Source organism: Heliangelus exortis, chromosome 2 (genome assembly GCF_036169615.1).
Source record: "Heliangelus exortis chromosome 2, bHelExo1.hap1, whole genome shotgun sequence".
Taxonomy (NCBI): Eukaryota; Metazoa; Chordata; class Aves; order Apodiformes; family Trochilidae; genus Heliangelus; species Heliangelus exortis.
Window position 1 is genome coordinate 426,768 of NC_092423.1, and position 25,629 is coordinate 452,396.

At 68.0% G+C, this 25,629-nt stretch overlaps 1 protein-coding gene across 2 annotated transcripts; it reads left to right on the top strand.

Moving 5' to 3' along the window:
* Window positions 1-1,852: 1,852 nt before the first annotated feature.
* KCNH2 (potassium voltage-gated channel subfamily H member 2) lies at window positions 1,853-25,588 on the top strand. 2 transcript variants are annotated; one of them, XM_071734443.1, is made up of 16 exons: window positions 1,853-3,068; window positions 4,213-4,443; window positions 7,759-7,929; window positions 8,089-8,628; window positions 9,291-9,505; window positions 16,851-17,276; window positions 18,055-18,209; window positions 18,357-18,442; window positions 20,727-20,926; window positions 21,629-21,881; window positions 21,975-22,168; window positions 22,540-22,639; window positions 22,727-22,978; window positions 23,334-23,493; window positions 24,144-24,303; window positions 24,495-25,588. In XM_071734443.1, the coding sequence occupies exons 1-16, from the start codon at window positions 2,993-2,995 to the stop codon at window positions 24,690-24,692; spliced, it is 3,417 nt and encodes a 1,138-aa protein (XP_071590544.1). In that variant the 5' UTR covers window positions 1,853-2,992; the 3' UTR covers window positions 24,693-25,588. The 2 variants fall into 2 exon arrangements, with proteins under 2 accessions (XP_071590544.1, XP_071590543.1); XM_071734442.1 differs by having other exon boundaries at window positions 18,055-18,442.
* The last annotated feature ends 41 nt before the right edge of the window (window positions 25,589-25,629 follow it).

The window sequence follows — 25,629 nt, forward strand, 5'->3', positions numbered from 1 at the left end:
GACATTGCTGTGACATGGATGTGACACGGCTGTGACACGGCTGCGACATTGCTGTGACATGGCTGTGACATGGCTGTGACACGGATGCAACACGGATGCGACATGGCTGTAACATGGATGTGACATGGCTGCGACATTGCTCTGACACGGCTGTGACACGGCTGTTACATGGCTGTGACATGGCTGTGACACAGCTGTGACATGGATGTGACACGGCTGTGACATGGATGTGACATGGATGTGACATTGCTGTGACATGGCTGTAACATGGATGTGACACAGCTGTGACATGGCTGTGACATGAATGTGACATGGCTGAACACAGCTGTGACATAGCTACGACATGGCTGTGACATGCTATGGCACAGCGGGGAGTGGGGTGGGGGTCAGCACGGCCATGAATCCCCCCAAAATGGCCACGGGACCCCCTCCCCCACGTACCCCCCCGGAGGGCTCCATTCCCCACCTCTCTGTGCCCCCGCGGCCCAGTTCCTGCCCGGGACCCTCTCTCGGGTGGGGGGGCGGTTGGGACTTGGGGGGGGGGGGGCACCCGAGCTACTCTTGGGACTGGAGGGGGGCGCGGTGACCCCCAGACCCCCAGAGGGGAATCCCGGGGTCTGGGTGCGGGGTCCCCCCCGGGCCCGGGCTGAGGAGGGGTTCAGAGGTGGGGGGGAAGGTGGGCGGGGGGGCCCCGCAGCGACGGGAAACCGCGCCCGGTCTCGGCCCCAGCGGTTCCTTCCTGCGGGGGGGCGGCACCGGGGGGGGCATCCGGGGGGGCGGCACCGGGGGTGGGGAGCACCGGGGGGGCGGCACCGGGGGGGGGATGGAGGGAGGTGTCGGGGGGAGGTGGCACCGGAGGGGGGCGGCATCGGGGGTGGGGAGCACCGGGGGGTGGGCACCGGGGGTTGGGGGGAAAATCCGTGGGGGGGGCGGCACCGGGGGGCGGCACCAGGGGACATCGGGGGGGAGGCACCCGGAGGGGGTGGGCACCGGGGAGCATTCGGAGGGGAGGGCGGCACCGGGGGAGCATCGGCGGGGAAGCACCGGGGGGCACTGGGGGGATGGCTCCGGGGGGGGGAACACAGGGACCCCCAAGGGGGGTCGAAGCAGGGGTGTATCGGGGGGGGGGGTCCTCCCCTGGGGGGTCTTTGGATGCCTCCCCCGCTCCCCAGATCGCCGCAGCCCCCCAGCGGGGGAGGGGCCAGCTGTCAATCACTGCCCAGAGCCGCTCCCATTGGCTGCGCTCATGGGGGGCGGGGTCTGGGCGGGGCTTTTGGGTCCCGGAGGGTTCGGGCCGGGTCCGGATCCAGTTTCAGCACCTGGGACAGAGCCCGGGGGGAACTGGGATGAACTGGGAGGGACTGGACCGGACCAGACTGGAGCTGGGACTGGGCTGTAATGGGGTCAACTGGGACTGTGACATTGAGACTGGGACCCGACTGGGATTGAGACTGGATTTGAACCAGGACTGGGCTGGTACTGGACTGGGACAGAGATGGGATTGGGACTGGTACTGTAGTGGGTCTGGAACTGGGACTGAGTTGAGACAGGAATTGGGATTGGGAATGGACTGGGAGTTGGACTGGGATTGGACTGGGACCAGACCTTGAAATTGTACTGGGACTGGATTGGTACTGGGACTAGGCTGGAGTGGGACTGGGAATGAAGTGAGACTGAAACTCGGCCTGGGCCCAGCACTGGGATCAGGATGGGGACTGGTACCAGAACAAGGGCATAGACTGGAACTGGGCTGGGACTCAGCACTGCGACTGGGACTGCAACTGGGACTGCAACTGAAACCAGTCTGGGAGCAGAGCTGGAACAGGCCTGGGGATGAACTGGGACTGGGCTGGACCAGCACTGGAACAGGGACTGGAAGTGGTTCTGAGTCCTGGACTGGGATTGTGACTGGGACAGACAGTGAGACAAGCTCCAGGGTCAGCACCAGGACTGGCACCAGCACTGGGACTGGAACTGGGACTGGCCAGGACCCAGCTGCTCCTTGGAGGCTCTTCCTGTCCCTGGCAGCTGTCCCCATGTCCTTGTATCCCTGTGTCCCAGTATCCCAGAATCCCAGTATCCCTGTGTTCCAGTATCCCAGTGCCCCAGTATCCCAGAATCCCAGTATCCCAGAATCCCAGTGTCCCAGTATCCCAGTATCCCAGTGCCTCCGTGTCCCCAAGGGGGTGTTCGGGGGGGACGCGGGGACCCCTGGCGGGGGGCGGGGCCGGGCGGGGCAGGGGGGGGGACGCCCACCCCTCACCTCCCCCCCCCTCCCGCCATTGGCTGCCGCCGCGCTCGCCCCGCCCCGGCCCGGCTGTCAACAGCAGCGCCCGGACAGACCCGCCGGGCCGAACCGAACCGGGCCGAACCCAGTCCCGCCGAACCACGCCAGCCTCGCCGAGTCCAGCCGAACCCCAGCGGACTGGGCCGAACCGGGCCGAGTCCACCGGGGCCCAACCAACCCGAACCGGGCCGGGCCGAACCGAGCCGAACCGAGTCGGGCCGAACCGAGCCGAGTCGGGCCGAACCCCGCTGAGCCGAGTCCCGCCGGGCCGCTTAACCAGCCGAGCCGAACCCAGCCGAACCGGGCGGGGCGGGGGCTCCTTCCCCCCAGCCTCTCCCTGACTAAATAAGGCCGATGCTGCGCCCTCCCAGCGGGTAGCGCGGGGGGGGGGGGGGTTGCACCCGGTACCGGCACCGCGGCGGGCGGGTCCGGCCCGGCTGGGCGGGGGGGAGGGCCCGGAATTAACCCCTGCGAGCCCACCCCCCTCCACGCGCCGGGTCTGAACCGGGACCGGGTTTCTCCCCCCCACCCCCGGTGCCAGCCATACCCCCCCGGGGCCCCCCTGGGAGCCGCCCCCCACCCCCCCCGCAGCCGCCCCGCCGGCGCCGTCCTTGGCTGAAGGGCAGGAGCGGGACCCCCCGCGGCGCGGGGCCCCCCCGGAGCGGAGCGGAGCGGCGGCAGCGCTGCCCCCCATGGGCCCGCAGGATGCCGGTGCGGCGGGGGCACGTCGCCCCCCAAAACACCTTCCTGGACACCATCATCCGCAAGTTCGAGGGACAGAGTGAGTCTGGGGGGGGGGAACAGAGCGGGGGGGGGGCCTGGGGACATGGGTGGGGAGGGGTTGGGGCGGGTGCAGGGATGGGGAATGGGCACCGGGGAGCGTGTGGCTGTGGGGGGGCTGGGGTGCAGGTGACGAGGACATTCGGGTGGTGCCATCCCCTGAGTCCAAGGCTGAGGTCCCTTGGGGTCCCCCCAGTCCCTGAGGAGGGGTCGCAGCCAGCCTATGGCCCCTCCTGTGGGCAGCGGGGGCTAGGGGGATCCTAGGGGGTCCCGGTCCTTATTCTGAGGTCAGGCTCGGGGGATAATGTGGGGGTGATGCTCCACCAGGGGCCGTCACTGGTGCCACTGGTAGGGGTGTCACTGAGGGGGGACAGGTCACATGGTGGGGGTTGTGCGTGGGGTGGGGGGCAGATCCGCTGAGCCTCTGCCCTCCAGCTAGGGTCCTCTTGGGGTCCTGCCATGTCCCATGGGTGGTCGTGGTGGGGTCCCCAGGGTGGTGGCAGTGATGAGGGCCCCCATAATGACAGTGTTTGGGTCCCTGGGGTGATGGTGGTGTTGGGGGTCCCCGTGGTGGAGTTGGGGTCCCTGGGGGTGATGATGGTGGTGAGGTTCCCGTTGTGGTGGTGTCTCAGTGGTGGTGTTGGATTCCCCGTGGTGATGATGGTGGTGATGGGGTCCCTGGGATCCCCGTGGTGGTGTTGGGGTCCCTGGGGTGATACATTGAGGCCCCTGTGGCAATGATTGTGGCATTGGGGTCCCTGGGGTGGTGGGTTCCCCATGGTGGTGATGGGGTCTGTGGGATCCCCATGGCAGCATTGGGGTCCCTGGGGTGATGTTGGGGGTGATGTTGGGGTTCCCCATGGTGGTGTTGGGCTCCCCATGGTGATATTGAGGCCCTTGTGGTAATGACTGCAGTGTTGGGGTCCCTGGGGTGGTGCTGTGTTCCCTATGGTGGTATCGGGGTCCACGTGGTGATGAGGGTGGTGTTGGGTTCCCAAAGGTGGTCTTGTGGACAAGGGCACCCCTTGTGGGTTCGCTCAGGAGGAGCCCAGAGCCACGGGCAGCCCGGGGGGGTGGTGTCGGTGCCGAGCGGGGGTCCCGCCGGTGCTGACCCCCTCATCCCCCCCTCTACCCAAACCCCCAAGGCCGCAAGTTCATCATCGCCAACGCGCGGGTGGCCAACTGCGCCGTCATCTACTGCAACGACGGCTTCTGCCGCCTCTGCGGGTACTCGCGGGCCGAGGTGATGCAGCAGCCCAGCACCTGCGACTTCCTCCACGGGCCCCGCACCCAGCGCCGCGCCGCCGCCGCCATCGCCCAGGCCCTGCTGGGCGCCGAGGAGCGCAAGGTGGACATCTGCTTCTACCGCAAGGACGGTAGGACCCGGGGCGTGGGGGCACCACCCTGCTGGGGGGGCTGGCGGTGGCCGAGGGACATCACCAACCTGCGGGGGAGTTGGACGTGCCGGGGACATCCGTCATGCGATGGCACCGGTGGCCACGCTGGGCACATCCATCATGTGGTGGTACCGGTGGCTGCACCGGGAACATCTGGCATGCCACGGCACCCTGCTGGGGACATCTGTCATGTCATGGCATTGGTGGCCCTGCTGGGGACATCTGGCGTGTGGTGGCACTGGTGGATGTGCTGGAGACATCTGTCATGTCATGGCACCGGTGGCTGCACCAGGAACATCTGGCATGCCACGGCACCATGCTGGGGACATCTGTCATGTCATGGCATCGGTGGCCCTGCTGGGGACATCTGGCGTGTGGTGGCAGTGCTGGCTGCACCAGGAATATCTGTCATGTGGTGGCACTGGTGGCTGTGTTAGGGACATCTGTCACACTGTGGCACTGGTGGCCACGCCAGGGTTATCCATCATGTCATGGCACTGGTGGCCGTGCTGGAGACATCTGTCACACGGTGGCTTCACGCTGAGGAGTGGCAGTGAGTGGCAGTGAGGGGGGGTCCATCCTGCCCCAGAGGCACTGCTGGGGGTCCTCAGCCCCCCCGTGGCATTGTGGGGTGTGAGGTGACATGTGGTGACCAGTGCCAGGTGCCACATGGAGCCTCCACGGTGGCCTCAGGATGCAGGGGGGGTGGGGCGAGGGGACAGCTGTGGGGCGGGGGGAGTGCAGGGGAACCCCCCCGGTCCCTACCTGTCACCGTGTCACCCTCGTGTCCCAGGCGGGGCTGGCACAGGTGGCACCGGTGGCCTTTGGACCCCAGCGCAGTGCCAGGGGTGGCACGTGGCCCATGTCACTCGGCAGCCCTGGGGGGGCCACCAGGGGGGGTCCCAGTGCCAGCCCTCGGGGGTGGTGATGGGGTGGGTGACCCTGGGAACCCCCTAACCTGGGGCCATCGTGGGGGGGGGCTGCTCCTGGCCTGGGGCCCCCCCAACACTAAGGTGGAGGTCCCAGGACAGGGCTGCAGCCCCCTCCCCTCATACCCCACCCACAGCAGTGTGGGGGGTGTCCCAGCCCCCTCTCCAGCAGGCACTTGGGGGGAGCAGGGGTGGGGGGAGCCCCGGTGGGGCGGGGGGGTCCTCAGCACAGGGCATGGCAGGGCTGACCCGGGGGTGTGGGAGGGGTCTCGGGGGGGGTCCGGCAGCATCCCCAGATCAGGGAAAGGCCGGGCTGACCCGGAGGGGGGGCAGCTCCACCCCCCCTGCCCCAACTCCCAGCCAGGCCCCCCCCCTGCGATGTACGGTGAGGGAGGGGGGGCCATGGTTCGGCCGTGTCCCACCCGGGGGGGCTGTCCCGGGGGGATTATTTATAGTCACCAGGAACCCCTCTGGAACCCCCAGGGCAGAGTGTTGGGGGGGTATGACCCCCCCCACAGGGTCTGACCCCCAGGATTTGGGGGGGGATGTCCCCGTACTCACAGGTCTGCACCACACCTGGGGGGGGTCTGGGGGGGTCCTGCAGCAGCTGCTGTCTGTGGAGGGGCACAGAGGATGGGGGGCTGCAGAGGGAGGGAGGGGAGCAGACAGGGTCCTGGGGGGGTTCACGCTGGGGGGGTCTCTCGGTGCTGCCCCTTGGGGGGTGTATGTGGGGTGTGGGTGTATTTGGGGTCCAGGGGGTGTCAGTGGGTGCCTTTGAGTGATGGGGGGAGCTAAGGGACTCTGGGGGGGCTGGGTGATGTGGGGGGGAAACACAGGGGGACACTGAGGGGTGGGGGCTTAGCGCAGCCCCCCTCCAGGACGCTACGGGGTGACTCCAGTGTTGGGGGGTCCGGAGCCTGCTCCCCCCCAGGGGCGTCACCCGCGCCCCTAAACCCCGCACCCCCACACCCTATGGTGGGGCCGCGGCCGGAGTAGGACCTCGTGTCATGTCGCGGCGTGTCGTGGCGTGTCAAGTCGTGGCGTGTCGCTCCCCGCGTTGCTGCCCGCAGCCATATTTAGGCATAAAGCCGGCGCGGCGGCGGCGGTGCCAAGGCGGGGGGGGCCCGCACCGGGGGGTCCCTTGGGCCAGTCCTGCCCCCCAGCCCAGCCCTCCCGAGGTCCGTGTGCCACGGGGTGGGGTCTGCGGACCCCCGACACCCCCCCACACACTGAGGTGAGCAGCGTATTCACGGGCGGGGGGCCCACTGGGGTCCCGCCCTCCCCTCCAACAGACCCCAGGGGTGGGGGGGGTCACACTGCCTCCCCTGCCTCACAACAGGACACTGTGGGGTGGGTGGGGGTCCCACCACTGCATCCCCCTCATGGAGGGACCCCCGGGGGTGGGCATGAGCCGGGGGTGGGACACCAGGAGATTAGGATTTACTGGGGGGGCCGGGAGGGGGAAGGATGAGGCAGAGGCGGAGGTGGAAAATCCCCCCCTCCGGCAACACCCCCCCACTCCCCAAGCCCCCCGTGCGGGCAGGGATTCCCCCCGCGGGGTTGGGGACAGGGTGACAGCGGCAGTGCCAGCTGGCACCCGCAGCGACAACATCGCCGGCGCGGGTGGCCGGGATCGCTGCCAGCGGGGGGGGGGACATGTCTGGGGGGGGATGTGGCGGGGGGGCTGCGGGGGGGATAATCCGGCATCATCTCGTGTGTGTGTGTGTCCGGGGGCGGTATCCCCAGGGCTGCTCTGTGGTGGGGGGCTGCAGACCCTCCCCCGCAGGCAGATGGAGACCCCCAGGAGCAGCTGGAGGGGGGGCAATGCTGCCCCCTCCCCTCGCAGCAGAGGTTACCCCGGGCTGCCCCCCCCCCGTAGCCCCCCCACAGCTGTGCCGTGGGATTAACACTCCAGCTGTTAACGAGGCCTGAGCTGCTTAAGCCCCCCCAGCACCTCGCCTGCCCCCCACCCCCGGACACTGCTTCCCCCCCTCACAGACCCCGCCCCCCCCGGCACTACTTCCCCCCTTACAGCCTCCCCCCCCCCCCCCCCCCCGTGTAGTCTCCAGGTCTTTTTTGGGGGGTGGTCTTGGTGAAACGATGCTCCTTGTGCCTCAGTTTCCCCCGGCGATGGGGCTGGGGCAGCAATTCCTGCCTCCAGAGAGGGGGGGGTGGCTACGGGGTGGGGGGAACTGGGGGTACCGGTTATGGGGTGGGGAAGCACAAGGGGCGGGTAGGATGGGGTGGAGGGGAACAAGAGGGGTGTCCAGAATGGGGTGGGGGACAGGAGGGGGGTGATTAGGAAGGGGTGGGGGTGTGGGGTCGGTGGGCGAGGGTCTGGCACTGACCTCCCTCCCCCCTGCAGGCAGCTGCTTCCCGTGCCTGGTGGACGTGGTGCCGGTGAAGAACGAGGAGGGGGCGGTCATCATGTTCATCCTCAACTTCGAGGCTGTGACTGAGAGGGGGGAGCGGTCGGGACCCCCCCCCACCCCTGACACCAACCACTGGGTCACCCCCCCTGCCTGGGGACCCCCAGGTACGGACAGAGCCGCTGGGGGGGGAGTGGTGGTCATGGTGGCACTGGAGGGGTTTGTGCCACCACCTTGGGGCTTGGCCACCACCAGACCCCCCACAGCCCCCCGGGAGTGGGTTTGGGGGTCAGACCCCCCCCAGACGGGTCCCTTTTACCCCCCAGGACGCAGCCGATCCCTGCGGCTGAAGCTGCCGGCGCTGCTGGCGCTGGCGGGGACCAAAGCCCCGGGGACAGCGGTGACACCAGGGCCACCCGACGCCGTCGTTGTGGATTTCTCCAAGCGGAACCACGGGCCCAGCCCGGAAGGGGACCAGGAGGAGGAGGAGGAGGAGGAAGATGAGGAGGAGGTCGGGGATGAAGCCACCTCCTCGCTGGAGCCGGGGGATGCTGCCGAGGTGGCACTGATGGGGACAGAGCCCCCCGTCACCCACTCCTCACCATGTGCCGGCCGCCTGGCACCCTGTGTCACCGCTGTCCCCAAGCGGGGCCTGGCCCCCTGTGCCACCACCAGTGTCCCCAATGTCCCCAGTGTCCCTGAGCGGGGCCTGGCCCGCAGCCGGGAGAGCCTCCGCAGCCTGCGCCGCGCCTCTTCTGTGGACGACATCGATGCCATCAAGAGTGAAGGTGACAAGTGGTGTCACAGTGGCCACCACCACCACCACGGCAGTGCCAGCACCGGCATCCACCACGGCTCTGGCACCGGTACGAACCATGGCATTGCCACCAGGACACTGCCACCCCCACTGGGACACTGCCACCCCCCTCAGAGAACTGCCACCAGGACTGCCACCCCCACTGGGACACTGGCAGACATGGCTGGGGGGGACACTGGTTGCACTGGCAGCTCCTCAGGCTCCTGGCTCGGTGTGGTGGCTGCACGTGGCTGCAGTGACACCGGTGGCTCCAGTGTCTGGCCCAGGGTCCCCCCTGAGTCCCCTGCCTCGGGGTGTCACCCCCTGGCCTGTTCCAGGGCGGTCTCACCCCCTATATAGGGTTTCCCCCCCGTCCCCAAGCCTGTTACAGATGGGGGGCTTCACCCTCATCCCATCCAGGGGGGTAGCACACCCCAAAGAGGGACCTCCACTGCTCCCCAGCCTCCAGCCTGCCCCCAAACCCTGGGACTCCCCATTCCCCCCACCCCAGAGCTCCCTCTCCCGCAATGGGACCCCCCTGGGGCTTCCCATTTCCCCCATGGAACCTCCCCCAGCACCACCATGGGACCCCCCACACCCTCCAGAGCCCCCCCCTCCCCTTGCCATGAGGGTCCCCCAGCCCTTGGACTCCCCATTACTCCCCCACCATGGGGTCCCTCCCTTACCCCCCTCTCCTACCGTGGCCCCCCGGTGGTGACAGTGCCCCCCCAGGGCCCGTGGCCACCCTCCGGAGCGCGCTGCTGCACTGGAGGTCGGAGCCGGAGCTGGGGCCGTGCGGGGCCATCGGGCGCATCCCCCACATCACCCTCAGCTTCGTCGACTTCAAGGCAGACCCCTTCCTGGGGGCCCCCCCCGGCGAGGGGGAGATCATCGCCCCCACCAAGCTGAAGGAGCGAACGCACAATGTCACCGAGAAGGTCACCCAGGTAGGGACCGCCCCGGGGGGACAGGGGGGAGGGGGGGATGGAGCTGGGGGGGCAGTGGTGAGGGGTGATGCTGGAGCTCAAGGGTGATGCTGGAGCTGGGGGGTGATGCCCCCCAGGGGGTCCCCATGCTGGTGGGTGCCTTGTCTGGGTGAAGTCCCAGGGGGCCCAACAGCAGGAGTTAGGGAGTGGTATCCTCCTCCTGGAACCCTGACCGGAGGCGGTTGGGGGGTGTGGGCCCGGGGGGCCTCGGGGGGGCTGATTCCCCCCCGTTGTGTAACCACCATATGGCCCCGCGAGTCGGCAGCGGCTTTAATGACCCCCGGAGTGCGGCTGCTGCTCCTCAGCCGCGGGGCTGCCGGGCCACGGACCCCCCGAGACCCCCCAGTGGGGGTTTGGACCCTCTACCCACCCCTCTGCTGTGTCCCCACCCCCCAGCGCAGCCCCCCTGCCTCGCTGCTCCCTGGGGGACCCCGGCAGCTGGCGGCCCCCCCCTCCATCTGCTCTCACACGTCAGAGGGGGCCCATTGGGATCCCCCCACCACCACCTCCGGGGTGGGCACCCAGCCCCGCGCCCCTCGCTCGGTACCGGAGCACCTGCGGTACCCTCGGTGGGATGGGGGCCTCTCTGCACCCTTCCCCTTCCCCCTTCCCCCTTTCCCCCTCCACCCCCGGCTGGGCGCCGTCTGCCCCCCCGTGCCGCCCCCTCGTTAATGAGCCTGGCGCCCTGATTGCCGTCGCCTGGGAATTAATTAATCTCGGGGTTGTGCGTGCAGCTGCCGAAACCCCCACGCCGACCTCCCCCTGCCCGCACCCCGTGGGGCGGGGGCACGCGGCTGCCCTGGGGTGGGTGCTCGGCCATGTCGGTTGCCCCTGGGGGGGTGGGGGTTGGGGGTCCCCACCGAGACCCCCAGGGCCCAAGGGCTGGGCTGGGGCTGAGCCTGTACCGGGGAAGGGGGTCGTGCGGTGCCAGATGTTGGTCTCATTGCTGGTTCGGTGGTCCCAGTGTCAGTGGGGAGGTCCCGGTGGTGCCCCCCGCCCCGTGGTGCCGGTGCCAGTTGAGGAGGTCCTGGTGCCGGGTGGTGGTTCCTGCCGCGGGCGCCCGCCCTGGGGACCCCCGGGGGAGGACTGGGGGGCCACCGTTAGTCACCTGTGGCCCCCCCAGCCACCGGGCCACCCGTCAAGGTCATCGCACTCGGGCCTGGTGGCCACTTGCGGTGACAGGGACCCCCCCCCCAACTCCGGCAGGGCGGGTTCTGCTGCCCCCCCGTGATTGTACAGGGGGGAGAGGGGGCACAGGACTCCAATGGGAACACCGTGGGGACATTGTGTCCCTCCCTCCGCCGGGGTCGGGGGGGGTTCGGGGAGGCGGGCAGAGGCGCAGCGGGGCCGGGGGCCAGCACTGGCCACCAGCCAGGGACACCGGGAACCGGCGGTGGCCACGGGCCAGCTCCGCCCTGTCCCCTTCCCCCGCCCCTGTCCCCGCGGCTGTGTCACCCCCTCCTCAGGGGGGTGTCCCGCAGCGGGCTGGGGGTGGGCAAGGGCTGCAGGGACCCCCGGGAGCTGCTCCACACTCCCCCCGTGCCTCAGTTTCCCCTGTGGGTGCTCCCGGTCCCGCCCCGCGGGGAGTGGCGGAGGCCAGAGGAGGCGGGGAGCGGCGGAGGGGGGGGTGGGCTCCATCTGCAACCCCCCCCCCCTCCGCTCCATCTGCCGCCGGCTCCGGGGCTCGGCGGGGCCGTGCAGGGATGGGGGGCGGCGGCGGCGAGTGGGAGTCGCGGGGCTCCCCCCGCTGATTGCGACCATGGTCCCGGCCCGTCGCGACAGCGGCGACCGCCCCGACGGGGACCGCAAGAGCGGGCGGGTCCGGCGGGCTGTCCGCATCTCCAGCTTGGTGGCCCAGGAGGTACGGGGGGGGAGGACGAGGGACTGGGGGGGATCCCTCCCACCCTGCCCGCCCCGACAGCAACCCCTATCCCGGGCTGCGGAGACCCCGACCCCCGGAGCGCCCCCCTGACCTCCAGAACCTCCTCCGGAGCCCCCCAACACCCCCGAACCCCCCCTGACCCCCGGAAATCCTCCCTGAGCCTAGAGCCCCCCACATCCCCACTCCCTGAACCCCACAGCCCCTCTGGCCCTGGATTCCTCCCCTGACTCTCGGAACCCTCCCCGCGAGCCTCGGGATCTCCCCTGGAGCCCCCCCGATTCACGGAGCTCCCCCGGAGCCCCACTCAATTCCACAGGGGGCCGTGGGGGGAGGCGGCCAACTGTGCCTCCCCGGTGGGCACACGAGTGGGTCCGGGGTCCCAGGGCCGGCCCCACGCTTGAGGGTACCGGGGGGGGGAGGGGGGCTGGGGGGGCTGCACACCTCCGTGGTTGCTGAGCCCCTAGACCCCCGCGGGGAGTGCCATGGCGTGGGGGGGCTGGTGGTCACCCCCCCAGGGGCACCCTATCCCTCCCCCCCCAGCCTGGGAACTTTGGGGCAGTTCGGTACCGGGGATGAGCAGGGACAGGGTGACCCCGGGAGGTGACGGGGCTGTCAGTTTGTCCCCTGGGGGTCCCTGGGACAGCGATGGGGATTTGGGGTGCTGTGGGGCAGAGTGCAGTGGGTCAGCGTGGGGCTCTGTGGGTCGGTGTGGGGCTGTGTGGGTCAGCGTGGGGCTCTGTGGGTGGGTGTGGGTCCATGTGCGGTGTTGTGGTTCCGTGTAGGGCTTTGTGGGTCGGTGTGGGTCAGCACCGTGTCCCTTCAGCGCCTGCGTCACGGGTGGGGTCGGGCGGTGGGGCGGTCCCTGGGGCCGTCCCCCTGTCACCGCCGTGTCCCCTGTCCCCGGCTCGTCCCCCGCTGGTGCTGCCGCCGCGGGGTCCCGTCCCCGTCCCCATGTCGGGGGACACCGATGACGTGAGTACCGTGGGGACAGCGGGGTGTCCCCAGGTGTCCCCGTGCCGATGACCAGCGGTGGGTGACAGCGGGGGCACGGCTGGTCCTGCCCGGGTCTCCCTAAGGGGGCCTGGGGATTGGTGCCGGTGGCAGTGGGGGTCGGCGTTGGGTGCTGGGGTCCCTGGGGGGGTGTTAGGGACCCACCGGGGCCGGTGATGGGTGGGTGCAGTTGTTGGTGCTGCTTTTGGGGTGCTGAGGTGGGTTTTGGGATGCTGGTGTTGGGTGGCAGTGGCTGTTTGGGATCTACCCGTGTTGGGTGCCAGAGCTGCAGTGGGTTTTGGGTGTCCATGGGGGTTTTGGGTGTTCATGTGGAGTTTGGGTGCTGGTATGTGGTTCCTGAGTGGGTTTTTGGGTGCTGGTACTGGGGTGACTTTTTGGGTGTCTTTGTGGTTTTTGGGTCCCAGTACATGTTTCCTGGGTGAGTTTTGGGTGCCGGTACTGGTGTTGGGTGCTGGTGCCAGGGTGCTTTTGGGCTGATGGCATGGTTCTGGGTGTCTTTGTGGGGTTTGGGTGCCAGTATGTGGTTCCTCGGTGGGTTTTGGGTGCTGATACCGAGGTTGGGTGCCATTGTGTTTTTTTGGTCTCCATGTGGTTTTTGGGTGCATTTTAGGTGTCAGTCCCAGTGTTGGGTGCTGGTGCCGGGGTGTTTTTTGGGTGTCCATGTGGGTTTTAGGTGCAAATACGTGGTTTCTGAGTGGGTTTCAGTTACCAGTTGGGTGCCAGGATCCTTTTTGGGTGTCCATGTGTTTTTTGGGTGCCAGCTCATGGTTCCTGGGTGGGTTTTGGGTGCCAGTACCTGTGTTGGGATGGGTTTTGGGTGTCAGGGTTGTTTTTGGTGTTCAGGTGGGTTTTGGGTGCTGATGCCAGGTGCCTGGTCTGGGGCGTCTGTGCAGCTCTTGGGGGTCCCTTCTTGGGGTGGGGGGTCCCGGTGTGTCACTGCCCCTGGTCTGGGTGCTTGGTGGCTTTGCCGTGGGCACACAGTGTCACCACGGGAACGGGACACGGGGGTGGCTGGGGGGTGGCCGGGTGGCCCCGCGCCGGGGTTGGTGGTGGTGGGGCGAGGGGGCTGTGCCCTGCGGGTGGGTGGCCGGGGGGTGGCAGGTGCCGGTGTCACAGGAGGTGTCGGTGAACGTGTCACTGCCGTATGTGTCACTGCCAGGTGCCGTGTGTGTCCCCGGGTGCCGGATCTGTGTCGCGGTGACTGGCAGGTGTTGTGTCACCCCCGGTGGCCCTGTCACCGCCACAGCGGTGGCATCGCGTCCTGACGAGGGCCGGGATGTCACCACGTGCCAGCACCGGCACGGGCACATGGTGGCTGTCCCCAGAGAGGAATGACACAGGGGGGCTGTCCCCAAGCCTGCGGGGGACAATGGAGGGCTGTCCTGAGGCTGAGTGACACGAGGGGGCTTTCCCCAAGGCCGTGGGGGGTGTCCTGGGTGCTGCCTCTTTCCCCCCGGGCTGTTCCATCCGTGTGACAGCTGGGGACAGGGCAGGGGGTCACAGCCCGTGGGGGGGACACTGTCCCTCAGGCTGGGGATGGGAGTGCTGGCACCGGGAGGTGGGAGCAAGGGCTGTCCCAGCCCCGGGGGACAGGGGCTTTGGGGGGGGGGGGGGGAGGGGAGGCATCCGGCGTCTCTGGGGGCGTCGGGGGGACCACTCCCCCCCAGCCCTGCAGCCGGGGATTGTCCCAGTTTGGGAGCCGCTTGGCTGGAGCCGCCCCCCGCAACCCTGCTCCTCCCCCCCCCCCCGACCCGGCTGAAAATGGACACGCATAGCCGCATCTTAAAGCAGCAGTGGGGGGGCAGGGGCAGCGGGACCCCCACAGAACCCCCACTCGCCGTGGGTGGGGGGCTGGAGACGGGGGGGCTTTGCTCTGTGGTGCCTCTGTCCCCGCCGTGTCCCCAGGGGACCCCCGCACCCCCCCTGTGTCATGCAGCATCCTCAACTCCTGTCCCCCCCGGCCCCCCAAGCATCCCCCCCGGCCCTGTGTCCCCCTGTTTCCTATGACCACACATGACCTCGTGTCCCCTGTCATCGTCCCCCCCCAAAAGGTGACACGTTTGGGGCACGCGGGGGGTCTTTGAGGCACCGAATTCTCCCTCGCCCTCCCCGTGCTGCCACCACCGGGACATTCCCGCCCCCGGTGGCTTTGTCCCCTCCCTGTCACGCGTGGGGACGCGGGGACCGGCGGGAAAATCCCGGCGCGGGGGTGGCAGCGAGTGACTCAGCCTGGGACGTGTCCCCGTTACTGTCACCGCCTGTCCCCGGGATGTCCCCGTTACTGTCACCACCTCGCCCCGCACCTCCCCAGCTGCCTGCCCGCCTCACCGAGGAGGACAAGGGGTGACAGGGACACGCGGGTGTCCCCCGGGGGTGTTCCCCGCCCCGTGTCCCCAGGTCGGGGACGGAGGGGGGGCGGCAGGGGTTGGCCGTGGACCCCGGACCCCCGGGGTGGGTGGTGAGAGCTGGTGGCGTGTTCCAGGCATGTTCCTGGTGTGTTCCTGGCATGTTCCTGGCGTGTTCCTGGCGTGTTCGTGGCATGTTCCTGGCGTGTTCCTGGCGTGTTCGTGGCATGTTCAGGATCCCCCCAGGGCGGGGGTCCCCAGGCTGAGCCCCCAGTCATGCCAGCGCATGCCGGGGGGGGGTGGGTGCTGAGGCAGGGGGGTGGCAGCACGGGGGGGTTGGACCAGGGGCCGGGGGAGGGGGGGACTCCGCGCTGGCCCCGGAGCACCCTGGGAAAATCTTTCCGCCCCAATAATTTCCCTCTCGCTCCCGACGGCCCCGACACCCCCCGACACATCGCGACACTCCCGGGGGTCCGGCCCCCGTACTCTGCCCGGCCGGGGGGAGGGGTGGGATGGGCGGGGGGTGCGGGGCTGGGGTGTGATACCCCCTGCCCCTCCTGCCCCCCCCGGGATGCTCCCAGCGCTCCTGCGGCTGCTGCGGGAGCTGCCGGGACCCCCGAGCCGCGGGGCGGCGGGACCCCCCCTCCTGGGGGGCAGCGGGACCCCCTCCCCGGGGGGGAGCAGGACCCCCGCCCGGCATCTCCCACCCGGGTCTGGCCGGGTCTGGGGGGCAGGAGCAGGTACCGGGACCCCCGGGGCGGTGGTGGGAGGGTCTGTGCACTGTGTCCCCCCCGCGGGCACCGGTGTCCTGGTGGTGGTCGTGGGTGGGCTGCGGGTCTCCCCCTCTTAACCACCTCTTGCTTGTGTCCCCCCCTCCCCGTGACATGTGTCGCACCCCTCCCGATGTTCCCCCGGGGCGATTCCCCCCCCCCCCCCCATGTGGGTCTCCTCGTCTCCACAGGGCACAAGGTGGGTGGATGGGAGGGGAAAAGTGGAACCCCCCACCCAGGGACCACCCGGGCCCGGGCCGTGGTCTGGGGTCTTGGGGGTGTCACTGCCCCAGTCTGTCCCTGCTCCCAAGGGTCCCTGGGAGGGTGTTGGAGGGGGACTTGGGTCCTGGGGTCTCATGTCACCCATTTGCCCCCTCCCCGTTTATTATCGGTGCCAGACGGGCACCCTACCCCTCCCCCGAGATGTTCATGTGTGTTCACGTGTGTTCACGCATGTCCACAAGCGTGTGCGGGGTGGGGAGGTGCCAGAGGGGTCTTTGGCACTTGTGCCCAAGCAGCCTGGCATAGGGACATGCCGTGGTGGCCGTGCCACAGAGTGGGGGGTGGGGGCTGCTGTGGCTTTGGGGGTGGCACAGTGGCAGTGACACAGTGGCAGGGTCGGGGGGCACAGGGAAGCCCCTCGGGTGGGGCCGTGGGAGTGTTGGTGCCGGGGATGTCTCTGGGGGGTGTCTGTGGGGCACGGGGGGAGCCATGTGGGGCTGCTCCAGGGAGAGTGGGGGGGGGCTTTTTTGTCCCCTGTGCCTGCTATTCCCCCCATGTGCACCTCAGGGTCACCTCTGTGGGTCACCCTGTGCCCCACAGCAGCCTTGCAACTGGGGGTCAGCCCCTGCTTGGGGGTCTGGAGCTGAGCTCCTGCCTGGGGAGGGGGGTCAGGGGGCTGGAGCTGAGCCCCAGCTCTGGGCTGGGGGTCTCAGGCTGGAGGGGCTGGACCAGAGTCCTAGCTGAGGGTCCAGAGTTGAGCCCCTGCTCAGGGATGGGGGTGCGGGGGTCCATAGCTGGGTCCCTGCTCCAAGATGGGGGTTTGGGGGTCCAGGGGGCTGGAGCTGAGCCCCTGCTGGGGGTTGGGGAGTTCATAGTTGAGCCCCTGCCTGAGGATGGGGGTCTGGAGTTGAGCCCCTGCCTGGGGAGTGGGAGTCCAGGGGTCTGGAGCTGAGCTCCTACCAGATCTTCACGGTCTGGGGGTCCATCGCTGAGACCCTGCCCCAGGGTGGGGGTCTGGGGCTGATTCCTCACTAGGGTCCAGGGGTCTGGACTGATTGCCCGTCCCCCCCTCCCAGGTGCTGTCTCTGGGGGCCGACGTGCTGCCCGAGTACAAGCTGCAGGCTCCGCGCATCCACCGCTGGACCATCCTGCACTACAGCCCCTTCAAGGCGGTGTGGGACTGGCTGATCCTGCTCCTGGTCATCTACACCGCCATCTTCACCCCCTACTCGGCTGCCTTCCTCCTCAACGATCAGGAGGAGGCCCAGAGGCACCACTGTGGGTACTCCTGCAGCCCCCTCAACGTGGTCGACCTGATCGTGGACATCATGTTCATCATCGACATCCTCATCAACTTCCGCACCACCTACGTCAACTCCAACGAGGAGGTGGTCAGCCACCCCGCCAAGATCGCCATCCACTACTTCAAGGGCTGGTTCCTCATCGACATGGTGGCCGCCATCCCCTTCGACCTCCTCATCTTTGGCTCCGGCTCCGAGGAGGTGCCTGACCTCGGGGGGGACTGCGGGGACCCTGCCTGGTGGTGTTTTGGGGATGGGTCCTCCCATGGGGTGAAATTTGGGGGTCCTGGAGGTGCCCCTGGTTCAGAACCACATGCTCGTGGTGGGTGCTGAGGTCGTGGGTGATGTTGAGGAGTCCCACGTGCACCCCCAGGTCTTGGCCAGGTGCTGTGGTTGGTGCTGGGTCCTCCCATGGGGTGATGCTTGGGGGTCCCATGTGCCCCCAGGTTGGGGAGCTTGGGGTCTTTGTGGGGCACAGGGCTGTTCTCACCTGTGGGGGGAGTGTGGGGGTCCCCAGAATGGGGCAGGGGAGTCATGGCAGGGGTCAGGGCTGCTCCCACCTGTGGGGGGTGGGCAGCCTTAGGCTGTGGTTTCTGGAGTGTTGGGGAGGGGGTCTCATCCTCACTCCCTGCATCCCCCCTCACAGCTCACCTGGCTGGTGCTGGGGGGCTCAGGGCTGCCTCTCCTTGCAGGGGGGTTGGGAGTCCCTGGTTTTGGACTTCTGGGGTGCCGGGGGGGTGTCTCACCCTCTCCCCCGTCTCTTCCCCATGACGGGGCAGATGAAGATTGCTGATGTTAGTGGGGGAGAGGAGGGTGTCTCAGTGGGGGTCAGGGCTGTTCTCTCCTTCTGGGGGGGTCAGGGCTCCCCAGTCGGTGGTTTCTCTGGGGTGCCGGGGGGGTCTCAGTGGGGGTCAGGGCTCCCCAGTCGGTGGTTTCGGGGGTGCCGGGGGGGTGTCTCACCCTCTCCCCCCCTCCCCAGACCACCACGCTGATCGGGCTGCTGAAGACGGCCCGGTTGCTGCGGCTGGTGCGGGTGGCCCGGAAGCTGGACCGGTACTCGGAGTACGGGGCGGCGGTGCTGTTCCTGCTGATGTGCACCTTCGCCCTGATCGCCCACTGGCTCGCCTGCATCTGGTACGCCATCGGCAACGTGGAGGGGCAGCGCATCGGGTGGCTGCACGCCCTGGGCCAGCAGCTCGGCAAACCCCTGAACGGCAGCGACCCCCGGGGGGGCCCCTCCATCCAGGACAAGTACGTCACCGCCCTCTACTTCACCTTCAGCAGCCTCACCAGCGTCGGCTTCGGAAACGTCTCCCCCAACACCAACTCCGAGAAGATCTTCTCCATCTGCGTCATGCTCATCGGATGTGAGTGGGGGGCACGCACGGGAGGGGGGGCTGGGGGTGGGAGGGAGCACGTGTGAGTGTGCACAGCACATCTGAGTGTGCACAGCTGGGGTGGAGCATGTGTGAGTGTGCTCAGCACATCTGAGTGTGCACAGCTGGGGTGGAGCATGTGTGAGTGTGCTCGTGTGAGGGAGCACATGTGTGCACAGCTGGGACGGAGCACGTCTGAGTGTGCACATGTGTAAGGGAGCACGTCTGAGTGTGCACATGTGTGAGGGAGCACATGTGAGTGTGCACACCTCAGATGGAGCACATGTGAGTGTGAGTGTGCACACCTGGGATGGACCACGTGGGAGTGTGCACAGCTGGGGTGTAGCACGCCTGAGTGTGCACAGCTGGGATGGAGCATACATCTATGTGCACACGTGGGATGGAGCACGTGCGAGTGTGCACATGGGGTGGAGCACACATGGATGTGAAAATCTCCACCTATGTCATGCTCATCAGCTGTGAGTGTGGGACACACACACAGGACGTGTGTGGGATGGGGGGGTTGGGCGTGTGATGGAGCACACGTGAGTGTGCACACGCAGACGTGGGATGGAGCACACATGGGAGTGGAGATCTCCATCTGTGTTGTGCTCACTGGATGTGAGTGGGAGGGATGGGACACATGTGTGGGATGGGGGCTGGGAGTGGGATGGAGCACGTGTGAGTGTGCACATGTGTGATGGCACACGTAGCTGTGTGCACACGTGATGGAGCACACGTGTGTAAAGAGCTCCATCTGTGTCAGGCTCACTGGCTGTGGGGGAACACGGGGGTCCCAGGGGACACGTGAGGGGGGATGTGGACACACGTGGTGCAACACGTGTGAAGTGTGATGCTGTGAGTGCTGTGACGGGGTACACACAGCTGGGGACACGTGTGAGTGTGCATGTGTAGGATGGAGCACACGTGTGTGAATATCTCCATCCGTGTCATCCTGGTTGGCTGGGAGTTATGGAGGAACATGCCTGGGGACACGTGTGTGTGCATGTGTGTGCCAGAGGACACACGTGTGTGTGTGTGCACAGGCAGTGTGAGCATGTGTGTGTGCAGTGTGAGCGTGTGTGTGTGTGTGCAGTGTGAGCTGGGCAGAGGAACCTCACGGCGGTCACCAAGATCTGACAGGAGCACGTGTGTGTGAGCACGTGTTTGTGTGTGTGCACATGTTTCTGCACGTGTGTGTGTGCATATGTGTGTGTGCGTGTGTACTCACATGTGTGTGCATGCCCATCTGTGTGTGCATGTGTGAGCAAGCACATCTGTGCAAGAGTGCTTGTGTGTGAGCACATGTATGTGTGGCAGAGCACGTGTGAGCATGCAAATGCAGAAGCACCACGCTGTGCACGTACACGTGCGGGTGTGTGTGCACATGGGTACAGGTTTGTGTGCATGTGTGTGTCCATACATGTGAGTGCATGCCCGGCTGTGCATGTGTACACAGGTGTGCGTGTGAGCATGTGTCTGTGCAAGCATGTGTGTGTGTAAGCATCTGTACATCTCACAGGGCACACGTGTGTGCCCAAGCACCCTGCTGTGCATGCACATGTGTGTGTGCATGTTCACCTGTGTCCCTGTGCACACAAGCATGCATGTGAGTGTGCCTGTGCAAGCTCACCTGTGTGAGCAGATGGTCAGTAAAAGAACATGTGTGAGCACGTGTGTGCACAAGCAACCCCTGTGCATGTGTGAGCATGTGTGTGAGTGTGCACAGGTGCGTGCACATAGCCGTGTGTATCCACGTACACGTGTGCATGCCAGTGTGTACACACACGTGTCCACGTGCACACACACCTTGCACCTGCAGCCCCCTCACCTCCCCCCCTCCCCATCCCCCCCCTCCCCACGTGTGTCCAAGCATGGCCAACCCTGCCCCTGCAGTGCCGGTGAGTCGGGGGGTGCTGGGCCCAGCCCGGGGGGCACCCGGGAGGCTCTGTGTGTGTGTGTGTGGTTGGGGGGGGTCCCTGCAGGGGTCTGAGCGCTGCCCCCCGCAGCTCTGATGTGCGTGGGGAGGGCCGGGGGGTGGGGGTCCCTGCGGGGGTCTGACCCCGCTGATGTACGCTGGGGGGTGTTTGGGTGGGCGGGGGTCCCTGCGGGGGTCTGACCCTGCTGATGTATGCCGGGGGGGGGCTGTGGGGGTCTCTGGGGGTCTGACCTCGGTTCCCCGCAGCTCTGATGCACACAGGATGGGGGGTGTGTGTGGGGGGTGTGTGTGGGTGTCGGGTGGGGGTCTCTGGGGTCTGACCGCTGCCCCCCGCAGCCCTGATGTACGCCAGCATTTTCGGGAACGTCTCCGCCATCATCCAGCGGCTCTACTCGGGCACGGCGCGGTACCACGCGCAGATGCTGCGGGTGCGGGAGTTCATCCGCTTCCACCAGATCCCCAACCCCCTGCGCCAGCGCCTGGAGGAGTATTTCCAGCACGCCTGGTCCTACACCAACGGCATCGACATGAACGCCGTGAGCAGCCCCCCCGGAACACCCCCTTGGGACACCCCCCACCCCCGACTCCCACACCGCCACCTCCTGCACCAGCCGTGACCCCCCCAGACCACGCGGGACCCCCCCTGAGTCCTCCTGTCACCCCCTCCCCCCCCAGATTCCCTTGTGACCCCCACCATCACCTCCTGCACCAGCCATGTCTCCCCCCACAGGTCACCTGGGACCTCCTGGCATCCCCCTGTCACACACCCCCATATTCCCTTGTGACACCCCCCAACACCTCCTGGACCATCCATGACCCCCCAGAGCCCCTGGGATTCCTTAGACATCCCCAGGATCCAACCCAGAGCCCCCCTGGATCCCCCAGACCCCTCCTGACCCCTGGGACCTCCCAGATCCTCCTGCAGCCCCCAGACCCCTCTGACCCCCAGACACCCCTAGCCCCCCTCATCCCCCGAGACCCCTGGGACCCCCAGACACCCCTAACCCCCCTCATCCCCAAGACCCCTGGGACCCCCCAGACCTCCTGCAGCCCCCTAGACTCCCCGGACCCTCTGTGGCCACCATGACTTCACAGACTCCCTGTGACCTCCTGGATCCTTCAGCCGCCAGCCCCCCCATGACCCCCAGCCCCCCTGCATCCCTCATCCTCCCCGTGACCCCCAGCCCCCATCGGCTCCTCCCGCCCCCCCCTCTGACCCTCCTGTTCCCCCCCGGCAGGTTCTGAAGGGCTTCCCCGAGTGCCTGCAGGCTGACATCTGCCTGCACCTGAACCGCAGTCTGCTGCAGAACTGCAAACCCTTCCGGGGGGCCACCAAGGGCTGCCTGCGAGCCCTGGCCATGAAGTTCAAGACCACCCACGCCCCCCCCGGGGACACCCTGGTCCACGCCGGCGATGTCCTCACCGCCCTCTACTTCATCTCCCGCGGCTCCATCGAGATCCTGCGGGGGGACGTGGTGGTCGCCATCCTTGGTGAGACCCCGACCCTGCGCCGGGGGACCCCCCCCCCCCAAGACCTCAGACCGTGGTTGAGACCCTCACCTCTCCCCCCCTCCCCACCCCCAGGTAAAAATGACATTTTTGGGGAGCCGCTGAACCTGTACGCGCGGCCGGGGAAGTCGAACGGGGACGTGCGGGCTCTGACCTACTGCGACCTCCACAAGATCCAGCGGGAGGACCTCCTGGAGGTGCTGGACATGTACCCCGAGTTCTCAGACCACTTCTGGTCCAGCCTGGAGATCACCTTCAACCTGCGAGATGTGAGGGGGGGGGAGCTTGCGGGGTGGGGGGCTGGGGATAGGGACCCCGGGATGTTCGAGGGTTGGGGACAGGGACAGATGACCCCAGGGACATCCAGAATGGGGCATGGGGACCTCGGGGGGGCTCAGGATTTGGGGACAGGGACCCCGGGGATTCTCAGGGTGGGGGACAGTCCCCCCAGGACACTTTGGGGTGGGGGACCATCCCCCCGGGGTACCTCCCAGCATCTCCTGTCTGGGGGGGGATGACACCAAAAGGCCCCCATGCGGGGTTCTGGCAGCCTCACTGCCTATCCCAGCCGGGGGGGTGTGGGGGTGTCTGGGTCTGTCACGCCCCTCCCGCAGCTTCACCCTCCGGTGTCCCCCCCCAGACCAATATGATCCCCGGTTCGCCGGGCAGTGATGAGATGGACGGCAGCTTCAAGCGGCTGCGGAAGCGCAAATTGTCCTTCCGGCGGCGCACCGAGAAAGGTGGGAGCCGGGGGGGATCTTAACGGGGGGGTCCTGGCCCCGGGGGCTGCAGTGACCCCCGGTTTGTGTCCCGTCCCTTCCCCGCAGACGCTGCCAATGCCGAGGAGCTGCGGAGTGGGCAGAGGGCGATCCGGGGGGGCAGGGGCTGCCAGGCCCCCGGAGCTCCCCCCGGGCCGACCGAGTGGGACCCCTGCCCCTCCAGCCCCCCCTCCAGTGACGAGGAGGAGCCCCCCGCCCCCGGGCCAGGGACCACCGTGCTGTCCCCTCTCTGCAGCGCCCGCCCGGGCAGCCCCCCCCCCGAGGAGCCAGAGGGCAGTGACATCTGCAACCCCCTCTCAGGTGGGGAGGGGGGCTTGGGGGGGGGCAGGACACCCCCTGCACAGCCCCTGGCACCCTTCAAACCCCCCCCTCCCCTCTTGCTCCACCTGCCCCCCAGGCCCCACCCTGGGTTCTGCTCCACACCCCGCCCCGTCCCCCGACAGCGTGCGGGGGGGGGGGCACTGTGGCTGTGGGGAGAATCCCGCCTTGCACCCCCAAACCCTCCCTCTCCTGCCCTCTCCCCCGTTTGCACCCCTTTTATAACCCCCCCTTAGCCTCTTTCACCCCTTTTTCCCCCCTCCCGTCCTTCCCACCCCCCGTCCCCTCTCCTGCCCCCCCACAACCCACTCATCTCCCCCCCCCTTCCGCTTTTCAGGCGCCTTCTCGGGGGTCTCCAACATCTTCAACTTTTGGGGGGCGGGCCGGGGGAGTCAGTACCGTGAGCTCCCCCGCTGCCCCCCCGTCCCCCTGCCCCCCCCGAGCCACCGCCCCGAGCTGGAGACGCGGCTGGAGCTGCTGCAGAGCCAACTGAGCAGGTCCGGGGGGGCAAAAAGGGGGGAGAGGGGCAACAGGGGGGGAAGTGGGGTGGAAAGAGGAGGGGGGAAGAAAGGAACAAGTGTGGGGGGAAAGGGGAGGAAAAAAAGGGCAAAGAGGGTGCAAAAAGGGGGGGGGAAAGGCAGGGGAAAAGGGGTGCAAAGGGTGTGAAAAGTGGGGTGTAAATGAGGGGTACAAAGGGGGGGAAGTGGGGTGCAAGGTGGGGAAGGATGGGGTAAAGGGGGATAAAAATGGGGAGCAAAGGGGCATAAAGGGTAGAAAGTGGGGTGCAAGAGAGGGGGAAAGGTGAGAAAAGGAGGAGGCAAAGGGAATGAAAAGGGGGGGAAGGGGGTGCAAAAAGGGGGTAAAAAAGTGAGAACAAAGGAGGTGCAAAAAGGGGAGGATGAAGGTGTGGAAGTGGGGGGCAAAGCGGGGTACAAAAGGGGTGGAAAGGGGGTGAATGGACAAAGGAGAGGTGGGGGCCAAAGGGGGCAGAAAAGGGGGAGGAGTCAAAAGCGGGGGCAAAAGGGGGTGCAAGGGGGGGCTGCCAGAGGGGGGAGAAATGGACAAAGGGGATGCAAGTGGGGGGTCAGGGCAGAGCTGCGGCCCCCCCGTGGGCTGCGGCTGCCCGAGGTGTGTGTCCCCCCCCCAGGCTGGAGACCCGCCTGGCCGCAGACATCGGCTCCATCCTGCAGCTGCTGCAGCGCCAGCCCCCCCCGGGACCCCCCGCCTACAGCACCGTCTCCTCCCCCCACCAACCCCCCGGGCCGCTGCAGCCCCTCCCCAGCCCCCCCCTCCAGCCCCTCGCTCAGGTCAGCACAGAACCCCCCCCCCCCCTCCCCTCCGGCTCCATAACCCCCCCCTGAGACCCCCAGATTGGGCGGGGGGTGTCAGTGCCCACCATGGCAATGACCCCCCCCCGCCCCTCCTCTCCCGCAGCCCCCCGAGTGTCCCCACCGTGACCCTGACCTCCTGCCCCCCCCCCCTCCTCCTTCTCCCGCAGGTCCCCAGCTTCCCGGTGCCTCTGGAGCCGCCCCCCGCCCCGGACCCCCGGGCCCCCCCCCCGGACCTAGTGCTGCTGTTGGAGCCAGCGGCCACCTCGCCGCGACGTTTGTCCCTGCCTGGCCACCTGGCCACCCCCCCGGCCCCCCCCGGGGCCACACAGACCCTGCAGAGACACTGCTCCGACCCCGGCAGCTAATGGGCAGGGGCGGGGACGGGACCCCACCCCCACTGGTGACACGGGACCCCCAGCGCGACAAAACCCCCAGCGTGACAGTGACATCAGCAGGACGCGGGACCCCCGTCCCCAGGGCTGGGGGACTCTGGGCCACCGCCCCCCGCCCCCCTCACGGACAGTCCCCTGCCGGGGGGGCGGCAGGAGCCCCCCGGTAGCTGAACTAACCGGGGGGGGGGCTCAGCTCCTCGCCCCCCCCCCAGCGCCGCAGCCCCTTCCCCAGTGCACCCCCGGCCGGCCGGGGCGGGGGGGGGAATTGGGGGGGCGGTGAGGGGTGGGCACACGCGTGTGTGTGTGTACACGTGTCACGCGTGTCCCCCCCATGCGTGTGTACGTGTACACGTGTGTGCACATGTATGTACGCGTGTGATCTCGTGGCCCGGGACCCTGCGTGTGTCTCGGGGGGCTCCGGCCCCCCCCTCCAGACAGACCCTGCCCGCCTGTGTGTCCGTGTGTCCCCCCCCCGCGTTGTGTTGAGCCCTGGGGGGTCGTGGGGGGGTGTGTGTGTGTGTTCCCCAAGCCGTGTCCCCGTCCTTGTCATGGCTGCCGGGGGGAAGACCCCTCCCCACTCGTGCTCCTCATTCCCTCCCCAGGAGGGGTACAGCCCCCCTGCACTCCAGCTTCACCCCTCCCGCTCGCAGGTTGGGGGGATGCCCCTGGTTTTTGGGGGAGGGGGGGTTCGAGGGCAAGACCAGAGGGGGCTGCAGCCCACGCCCTCCCCCCCCCCCCGAAGCCCCCCGTCCCGGTGGCATGTGCCGTGTTTGTGCCGTTGTCCCGTAGCTGTGTGTCGCCCCCCCACCCCCCGCATGTTTCGTGCCGCGTGCCGCCCCCCCCCCCCCCCGGCCCCAATAAACCGGACGGACCCCCCGGTGGGTGTGCGGCTGCGGGGACACGGAGGGGG